This window comes from Papio anubis, chromosome 1 (genome assembly GCF_008728515.1).
Source record: "Papio anubis isolate 15944 chromosome 1, Panubis1.0, whole genome shotgun sequence".
Taxonomy (NCBI): domain Eukaryota; kingdom Metazoa; phylum Chordata; class Mammalia; order Primates; family Cercopithecidae; genus Papio; species Papio anubis.
In genome coordinates this window covers 175532322-175542288 of record NC_044976.1, presented here as the reverse complement: position 1 = coordinate 175542288, position 9967 = coordinate 175532322, and the positions used below count along the sequence as shown (strand labels likewise).

At 34.6% G+C, this 9967-nt stretch overlaps 1 protein-coding gene across 1 annotated transcript; it reads right to left on the bottom strand.

Annotated features, from left to right (window-relative positions):
• Nucleotides 1-2775: 2775 nt before the first annotated feature.
• On the bottom strand, nt 2776-8796 carry PDC (phosducin). The gene is made up of 3 exons (XM_021929364.2): nt 8736-8796; nt 5738-5889; nt 2776-3726 (listed from the first exon to the last, which is right to left on the bottom strand). The coding sequence occupies exons 1-3, from the start codon at nt 8794-8796 to the stop codon at nt 3199-3201; spliced, it is 741 nt and encodes a 246-aa protein (XP_021785056.1). The 3' UTR covers nt 2776-3198.
• Between the last annotated feature and the right edge of the window lie 1171 nt (nt 8797-9967).

Here is a 9967-nt window from a genome sequence, read left to right as displayed (position 1 = left end):
GGTTGCTATCATCATTTACTCTCTAAACAGGTGCCACCTAGTTACTTTTGTTTTGGCAATTATGGGTTAAATACATTCCTGAGCCTAGTCCTGCTTAAGCTTGCTAGTTCTCTATTTTAAATTAAGGCATGGTAGGTTATTTCTTTCAAGAGTAAAGGTTTCTTTAAGCAAGAATCTTTCAAATTACTCATTTTTTTCTTGTTTTTGTAGATGAGTCTTTCACTGTTCAGCCTTGCTTTACTGCGCCTGGCTGACAAAACTGCATTACATTGCAGTTAACAATGGCTAATGATTAAAAAGGGCTTATATTTTATTCTTAAAGTATTGCTCTCTTTTAAGATGCTTATTTGACTATTCTTCCTTACTACCTTGCTACCATTCTTTTAAGTATTTACTTTCAGTCCATGGAATTAATGTCAATTTATAAAGAGCTGTTCCACTGAGGAGTTTTTGAATTATAACTATATTATGCAAGGATCCCGTTTTTTGCTACAGTTTTTTAGGTCCAGTAATTCCTTAGCAAAGAATTCTGTATTGGATTAATACATTTGTTAGCAATTACTTGATAGGAGAAAACATGTTGAACTATTACTTTAAAGCTACTTATTTTATATATAATTACCCTGAATGTCTCCTTTCTAGCACTTTTTCTCCATGTGATATGCCTGTTCTTCATCAAGTTAGAAATAGTCCATGGGGCAATTAAAATTACTTTCCCAGTTGATAAAGAAGAATAGAGGATGGAATTTTAGATTAATGAGCAAAAACACTCAGTACCTATTGAAGTGATCATATGTTAGGAAGTAGTCAGAGTCAGGAATTCTATCTCACCCACTTTTGTTTCACCAAAATCTAGTACAATCGCAGACCTTCTTCCCCTCCACCGCCATCCCATTTGTTTCCTCCTTTCTTCCCTTCCTGCAATTGAGACATAGGATTTTAGAGTCTAGGACAGAGATAAAACTGGAGATGTGAATTTGAGAGTGGCCTTAATATAAATGGTAGTTAAGATTATGAACTGGAGGACATTACCTGGGGTGTTTAGAGGATAAATCAGCAAAGGAAACTTGGAAGGAATAGTCAGTGGAATAGAAGGCAAACAAGCAGTGAGTTTTCAAATCAGCCAAAGAAGTGACTTGAAAAGGGGAAGAGGCCAGACGCAGTGGCTCATACCTGTAATCCCAGCACTTTGGGAGGATGAGGCAGGCGGATCACTTGAGGTCAGGAGTTTGAAACCACCCTGGCCAACATGGTGAAACCCCGTCTCTACTAAAAATGCAAAAATTAGCCAGGGGTGGTAGCACATGCCAGTAGTCCCAGCTACTCGAGTGGCTGAGAAAGGCAAATCACTCAAACTCATGAGGCGGAGGTTGCAGTGAGCCAAGATCACACCACTGCACTCCAGCCTGGGCCACAGAATGAGACTCCATCTCAAAACAAAACAAAACAAAACAAACAAACAAAAAACAGGGTGGGGGGTGGTGTAGAAAATAGTCAACTATGACACATGCTTTTAAGAGGGAGACAAAAAAATAAGGAATAAGAATTGGCTATTAAATTTGACTCTAAGTACTTGGAACAAAGGCCTGATTGGAGTGAGATGAAAAAAAATTGGAAGTGAGGAATAAAGATGGTGACTTTAGATACCTCTTTTGAGAGAGATGATTGTAAAGGAAAGCAGAGAAGTGAGTGATAGCTGGAAAATTTAAGTTATAGGTGGGCGTATTTTAAACAGTGGGCAATTTAAAAATTCACATGTAAGCCAATATAAATAATACAACATAGACAAGGAAGAATGAGATGATGCAGAGAGGGGTGTAATAATTACAGGAGAGTAATTACTACATGGATAAAAAGAGTAGGATTCACAGTACAGTTTGATCAGTTGGCATTAGATGGAATGGACACTTCTTCCATCGTGATGTCAGCAGAAACAGTGTTTCCTTCAGCTGTGCACTTCAGATCTGGTGATGGAAAGATGAAGTAGGTCTCATCTGATATCTTCTATTTTCTCAATGAAGTATGAGTAAGATGAAATGTTTGAAGTGGAGGAAAGTGATATAAAAGGCTTATGGAAAGGAGAGAAGCTATAGCAATAGTCATTTAGGAGAGTGAAAAGTAGACTTTGTGGCAAATGTCTGATTTCAACATTGAGCTGCCGCAGGAAAACATGCAAATCTGCTTTAAACAAGTAAAGTACCCTTTTCTGGGTACTTATCAAGTGCCACATCTTTAATTGTAGGCCATATTATGTCAGCACCATTATTTCTCTACTGTGATTCAGAAACCTAGGAATTTCTTTTATCTTGCTCTTCATCTCATTGTTCATTTAGACATTTTGAACATATTTTATTTTTCACTTCCATGTTTCTGTGTTGGAGGAGAGACTTCCAAATGTTTTCAAGGGAAATAAAGGTAGAATTTACACTTCACTTCTCTGATTCTCTGTTTTACTGTTTATAAAATGGGAGTAATACTTTCTATGTACAGATTTGTGGTTAAGAATTAGAGATGATATGTATAAAATACTGACCCATAATAGGCAATCAACAAATGAATATTGTAATTTTATTACCACTAAATATTATTCTTCCACCCAGAGAATAAAAAGATCTTGCTTCCTCTTTAAAATACAACTTTAACTTGGCACAGTGTTTCTAAGTTTCTTACGCATTAATTTGGTTGGAACATAAAATATTTTACTGAATGATATTTTGTATTTTGGGCTTTATAATGTTTTTAGGGCCTTGGTAATGTAATACTTGAGAAAGAATAGACTTCAAACAGAAAATTTATTTCCTCATGAGATTTTATTTTTATTACACAAAGAAAATTATAATGAATAATGTAATTTGAAAAGCCCAAACAATAATAACAGTGAGGAGGGAAAATGGAGTAAAAAAGACAAAATGTAACTTGAAAGGGATTTTTGAAAAATGTCGTAAATATTATCCACATCCTCTTTGTTTATTAATAATGTTGTTGAAGACAGCTGTGTTTTGTAATCAAGCATTGTATCAATTTGAGTAACTAATACTAAGAAATGCTAATAACTTGATTGTTGCATCAATCATTTTTGTCAAATTAGCATAACCATGCCCATGCCCATACTCTGTGTTCACTAAAGCAATATAGATACTACCAAAACCATCATCCAATGCCTAAAGGATAAACATGAGATATTGACATAGTGAATCTTCATTCAATATCTTCTTCTTCTATTTTGGTATGCTCTAGGGCATGTATCTCTCTTTCAGGTAGTAACCCATATTCATTTAGGAAAGACTCCACATCCCCAGCAAAAAATTCTTCAGCAAACTGATCAGCAACACTAATAAAATTGCTTATGAGTTCCCCACCTTTATAGATGAGCAGTGTAGGAAGTACATCTAAGGAAAAGCGGTCCCCAGCACCTGTACTCGAAGCTTTTATTTTACAAAACTTAACTATAGGGTATTCTGCTGCAAGACATGTTAAACTACTGTTTAGAGCATCACAGCCCTTAATACCATCTTCATAAATGTGAACAACTATTGTGGTGATCTTCTGTTCCTTTTCAATTGTTTCTAGGAATTGCTCTCCAGTTTCCAGCTCATACACAAACCCATATCTAGGCCCAAAACTCAGCTTCTGGTGCATATCCTGCATACACTGTCTACGGTATTTACGAAGGCAGTTTTCATCCTCTTTCTCTTTATGGATTAGTTCATATTCTTGAATGCTCATCTGAGAATAAAGAAATGACAGAAATTATTAAGTCAGAAGTTTTATTCCTTAGATATACCAAGCCCATTCTCAACCAAAGGAGTTTACTTTTGCTCTTTTCTCTGCCTGGACCACCTACCTTTCACTCCTGATGTGCCTTTCTCTTTCACCTCCTTCAAGCTTTTGTTTAAATGTCACCTTCCTTGATCACTTTACTTAAAAAAGTCCCCATCTCACGCTCTCCACTCTTTATGCGGGTTTATTTTCTTTATAGCAACAAACGCTACTATATCTTATAACTTACTGATTTTTTGGAATATGGGGGATGGAATTCAAGTAAGACAGCTTTTCCTACTATTTGGAGTTCATCAGATCATCCAAGAGGTTAATTTTTGGACCAGCAGCATCAGCTTCACTTGGGAACTTCTTGGAAATGCAAATATTTGGGCACCACCCTAGGTTTACTGAATTAGAACCTATAAGACCGAGGCTAAGTAATCCGTATTTTAACAAACCCTCCAGGTTATTATTATTCACTAGTTTGGGCTGAAGTAAGAAAAGGCCCAAATTCCATTTTCTAAGATAGCTACTTTTCCTTACAGTTGGAATATAAAGTTACCTGCAAGGCCTTTCATAATAGCTACTCCATTATTAATGTATTTAACAGAATATTAAGTAACCGTTCCCCGAGCCAAAAAAGAGAAAAAGATAAAAAGGAACAATGGGACATAGTGTGATTAATAGATGTGGAGCTCAGAACCATGCAAGTTAGATGGTTCCCATGTGGGATCATCTGCTGCCTCTTATTCATGTAACCTCTCAAACAGCAAATGCTATCAATTTTTAAAGTAGAGGAGAATTGAGAACACATGAAACTAATGTTTATGAAAAACATTCATAAGTGTTGGGCACGTCACATAGATTATGTTATCCAATCCTTACAAATAACCTCTGAGATAGGTATCATTAGTGTCATTTTACAGAAGACACTGAGATTTAAGTTAAGTAAAAGTCTATGATGCTTTCATTACTTCTTTCTTTTGTTTCTGTTTCTTATATTTGTTTCCCTAACGTCCTCATTATTTTCCTTTTCATATTTTTTTCTGTTTTAAGATTACTGTCCCAGGATGGGTATGGGAGTTCATGCCTGTAATCACAGCACTTTGGCAGGCCGAGGAAGGTGGATTGTTTGAGCCCAGGAGAACAGACTGGGCAATATGGTGAAACTCCATCTCTACAAAAAATGGTGGCGCATGCCTGTAGTCCCAGCTACTTGGGAGGCTGTGGCAGGAGAATCGCTTGAACCCAGGAGGTGGAGGTTGCAGTGAGCCAAGATTGTGCCACTGCACTCCAGCCGGGGTGACAGAACGAGACTCTGTCTCAAAATAATAATAATAGTAATAATAATAATAATAATAATAATGTCCCAATTTAGTTTTAACCCTAAAAATTTCCAGTGTTTTATATAATTTTTATGTTGCTGCTATAGTTCTGTTAATTTAACAGACCAAACCACACAAATTTGACTTGAAGATGTATTTGAGTATTTATATGAAAACTTGTTTCATTCACATATTCAGGCATATAGATATGTAGGCATTCAGATACATTTCCAAAGTTTAACCTTGGCATACAATTTTTAATAATGATTATGTGTCACATTAGTGTAGTATTTTACATGTTTCAACATAGTTTTACATTTATTTTTTCTTTATATGTTTTCAAAACAAGTGGAGCAGGTTTGTTATGATTCCCCAGATGGAATTTTCTGTATTTTGCTTTCTCATATTGTGAAACTACCTCTAGATCAACTCATGTATTTGTAACTAATTCTTTCCATAACTGTAAGTATTCTTGGTATGGAAGGCCACAATAGGCATTCACTTCATTTCCATTTTTTTTTTTTTTTTTTGCCAGCATAAGCAATATTGTAATCAATATATTTTGTAATAGTCTAAAATGATTCTCTAGATTGATTTAGATTAGAAAACACATTGTAAATTATTTGTTACTGATTTTTGTATTATCTTACCTTTCTGCTGACTCGTTCCTTTGAATCTTTGCCATTCCTACTCTGAGGAGAAGACATTTGCCTGAGAATCTCCTTCTTGCTAGGTGGAATTGAATCACTGTCTTGACTCTCTAATTTAAACTTTCTCCAGTCGTTTATTACTCCTTTAGGTCCTGGAATGAAATGAAAAATAAATTGTTTTCCTTTATATTTTCAAAAGGACTATTGGGATAACTGAAATTTGTATAAGTATTGTCATGGAATAAACCTATTATCTCCTGCATCAGAAACAAACATCTTGTTTGGACTAGAAATTTCTGACTGCCCTGCTCATAAAAATATGCTCCCACATTAATCTTGTTAAATGGGTTTTGGTAAAGAATCTTTTGGAAACATTTGCACTAATGAAAATATAAATGATGCACTTTGAACTACTGGCAAAAGGTTGGGGTTAATATGTTTAAAAACTAGAGTCCAGGTAGGAGACTAGAATTTTGGAAAAAATAGCACTTTTATTACCTAAGAAAAAAACTTCAGCAACAAACTAAAATTGGCATTACAGTATTAATAAAGGAAACCAGGAATGTTGGGGAAACAAAATAACAATAGTATGTAAAGAACAACTGGTGAGCAGGGGGCCTGACCTCAATAAAACTAAAATGGCTTTAGGAAAATTATTATGAGACTATCTCATTCTTCTAAGATTCTAGGAATATTTTACAAACATAGAAAGAATAGGATTGGCAGATTTTTTTTTTTTTTTTTGAGATGGAGTCTTGCTCTGTTGCCCAGGCTGGAGTGTAGGGGTGTGATTTTGGCTCACTGCAACCTCCACCTCCTGGGTTCAAGTGATTCTTCTGCCTCAGCCTCCTGAGTAGCTGGGACTACAGGTGCATGCCACCACGCCCGGCTGATTTTTGTATTTTTAGTAGAGATGGGATTTCACTATGTTGGCCAGGCTGGTCTTGAACTCCTGACCTCAAGTAATCTACCCACCTCAGTCTCCCAAAGTGCTGGGATTACAAGTGTGAGCCACCATGCCCGGCCAGATTGGCAGATTTAAGTAAAACTAATTAAATGAAGAATGATTCAACTGGAATTCTAATATTCAGTTGACCTGATGACTAACAACATTATTCACTTAAGAAAGTCTTAAATTCTTTAAAACAAGGAATATTAAACTGATTATCCTTCACTAAAGCTTAGCTATATCCACACCTTTAATGTCTGTATTCTATATCGTATTCTATATGTGGATGTATTCCTTCTTTCTCCTCCATATTACCTAATAATTTTTATTTGTTATATATATGGTATATATTTAATATAAATTTGTTATGAATGTATGTATATTATATGCAGGCAATCAAAGCTTTTGGTTTTCCCATATAGTGTTCATATCAATATTTTTAGATAAGTTTTATGCATATTCAAAATATACATGCGTACATGTTTGTTTAAAAAAGAGAATCCATTTTGTTCCTGTTTTCTACAAATGGTGGTGTATTATATGCATTTTTCCTTACCTTGTTTTTTCTGTTTCATACTATATGTTGGAGATTTTTTTGGCATACACACATGAAGAGGTTCTTCCTTAATTAGAAAATGGAAGCATGGTGTTCCATTGTGTAGATATACATAATTGACTTAAACAGTTTCGTAGTGATCTACATTGTTGTTTCCAGTTTTTTTCTATGACATATGACACTGAGTGAAGAATCTTGTGCATACATTTTTAAAACTCTGTGCAGGTATAGTTATGGTTATATAAGTAAAATTCCCTGGTCAAAGGGCATATACATTACTAATTTTGATATTGCTAGGTTAACCCTACAGAGATTATACCGGTTTACACTGCTATCAGCAATGTATGAGGGTGCCAAAAATGTGTTATTAAACTTAATTACTTTCACTATAGTTTTTTGTGTTACTATTTTCTTTTTCTTTTTTCCCCCATGAATAGTCTGTCCTATCTTTTGTTCATTGTTCTATTTGGTAATTGGTTCCTTTTCTTATCGATTTGTAGGAGCTCTTCATATATATTAGGAAACTGACACTGTCGATTGAGTTGCAAATGTTTTTCCCCTATTTGTTAAATGCTTTTTGACTTTTGTTCGTGGTGACTTTTACCAGACAGCAACTATTTCTTCACTTTTTTCCCTGTCTCCCACTTTCCCTCCATCCCTTCATCTATCCGTCCTTCCTTCCTTTTTATAAATGAATTTACCAACCTTTTCTTCAGTGGTCTTTTTGTTGTTGTTTTTGTTTTTGTCATACTTAGGAAGGTATTCCTCATATTGCTATTATAAAATAAATCTCCACACATTTTGGCTGGTAGTCTTGTGAATTCTTTCAAGCTTCTGGCTAAATTTAATGGCTCAATCCAAATTCAAAGAGAGAGGAAATTATCATTCAAATAAGATTCAATAGAGTTAAATGGGAATTTTTAAATTTAAGTCATGATATTTAAGTTTTTTAAGCTCTTAGGAGTGGCATATAGATAGCCAAACATAATTTAACAGATTAAGAAAACAGACTCTGGATGAAATGAACTGTTAGGTTTTCTGGAGGAATACTGAAATTTATTTATTCAAAAAAATAAAGGGAATATTTTATCATTCCCTTTTTTTTTTTGAGATTAGAAAACTGAAATTAAAGGCCATTTAGTTACCTTTTGGTCTAACCTTGTTTACAGTGAAAGTTTGTAGTGAGGGTGGGGTACAATCAGGAGAGAGGAAAGTGACTTAATTATAGTGTAGATAAGAGGTCTTGTGATAGTTGGTCAGCAAGAAATTACCAATAATTAGTGTTTTTTTTACTCTTTGACATCTAAATAAAACTGTTAGGAATTATTTGATTTCAAAAACTAATTTGCCCACTCAAATATTTTTTAGATTAGTCTAACAATTTATCTAAAGATATTACTTAAAGTACATACTGAATAATGTCAATAAGAACATTAGATATTGCCATATTTAATTTTAAGTTAATAATTATTTTTTCTTCTTGCTTTGCTTGCCTGTATGTGTGGCCTGTCCTTCAAAGTCTTCCTCCAAACTTTGACTTTTGGCTTCTTCCATTTTAGGGATTCGATTTGATATAATCTATAGGAGGAACAAAGAAATAATAATGACACAAGAATTCCAGGATGTACATACATATATATAGATAGATAGATAAATATATAGGTATATGCATATTTATAGTCTCCCGCTGCCAGATTCCATAAGTAGGCTAAGGATAATCACTCAGTGATAAAGTATTTAGAATGTTTCTGTCCGCAATGTAAAAGGACATTAATTTAACATGTATTATTAAAGATGTCTGGACTTAAGGATTTTATATAATTCATCATTTGTCTTTTCTTAACTCAAGTGTTCCAGTTAAGTCTATGTGGTTAGTGAACATTATTTATTACTGATTTTCCTAATTTCATATTATGTGAAATTTGAATATATAAGAAGTAATATATGTTATTTATTTCATATAATAAAAATTAATAATTGTATACTTGCTATGAACACTATGTGTCAGGCATTGTTTAAATTATTTTATGTGTCAAAACTCATTTAATTCTCATATAGCCATATGTGGTAGGGACAAATGTTAATGACATGTTATAACCGAGGAAGCTGAAGGGCAGGGAGTTTAAGTTGCTTGCCCAAGATCACACAGTAAGTGGTGGAGCAAAGATTTGAACCTACATTGTCTGACTTTGGAGCCAACTCTTAATCATTACACTATCATGGAAATTAACATACTATAATAGAGTCATTTTTCTCAGTATGATTTGGCCAATCGAATCTTTGAATTGGCATTAAAGAATGATGGTCTAAGGAACACTATTCAATAGCATCTCTCCATACCATGGGGCAAGTTTTCATGACAACAGTATCCACCAAGCAAATGAAAATAGCCAGTAGCTAAGCCTATAGTATTTTTTTTTTTTTTAAGTTTTTTGAGAGAGGGTCTAACTCTGTTTTCCAGGCTTCATTCAGTACAATGGTGCTATCTTAGCTCACTGCAGCCTCAAACTCCTGGACTCAAGTGAGTCCACGTCAGTCTCCTGAGTGGCGGGGACAACAGGTGTGTGCCACCACGCCCTGCTAATTATTTTTTTATTTTTTGGTATGTTGCCCAGGCTAGTGTCGAACTTCTTGCCTCAAGTGATCCTCCCACCTTGGCCTCTCAAAGTGCTGGGATTATAGGAGTGAGCCCACACTCTGCCAGTTTATAGTATTTTTGACAGGC

What these genes read in the sequence shown, in the direction of transcription:
- PDC (XM_021929364.2), bottom strand. Translation starts at nt 8,796, where the DNA reads ATGGAAGAAGCCAAAAGTCAAAGTTTGGAGGAAGACTTTGAAGGACAG. An exon ending in AGGACAGGCCACACATACAG is followed by an intron (nt 5,890 to 8,735) that starts GCAAGCAAAGCA and finishes ATTTCATTCCAG; the next exon opens with GACCTAAAGGAGTAATAAAC. An exon ending in AGGAACGAGTCAGCAGAAAG is followed by an intron (nt 3,727 to 5,737) that starts GTAAGATAATAC and finishes CTTTATTCTCAG; the next exon opens with ATGAGCATTCAAGAATATGA.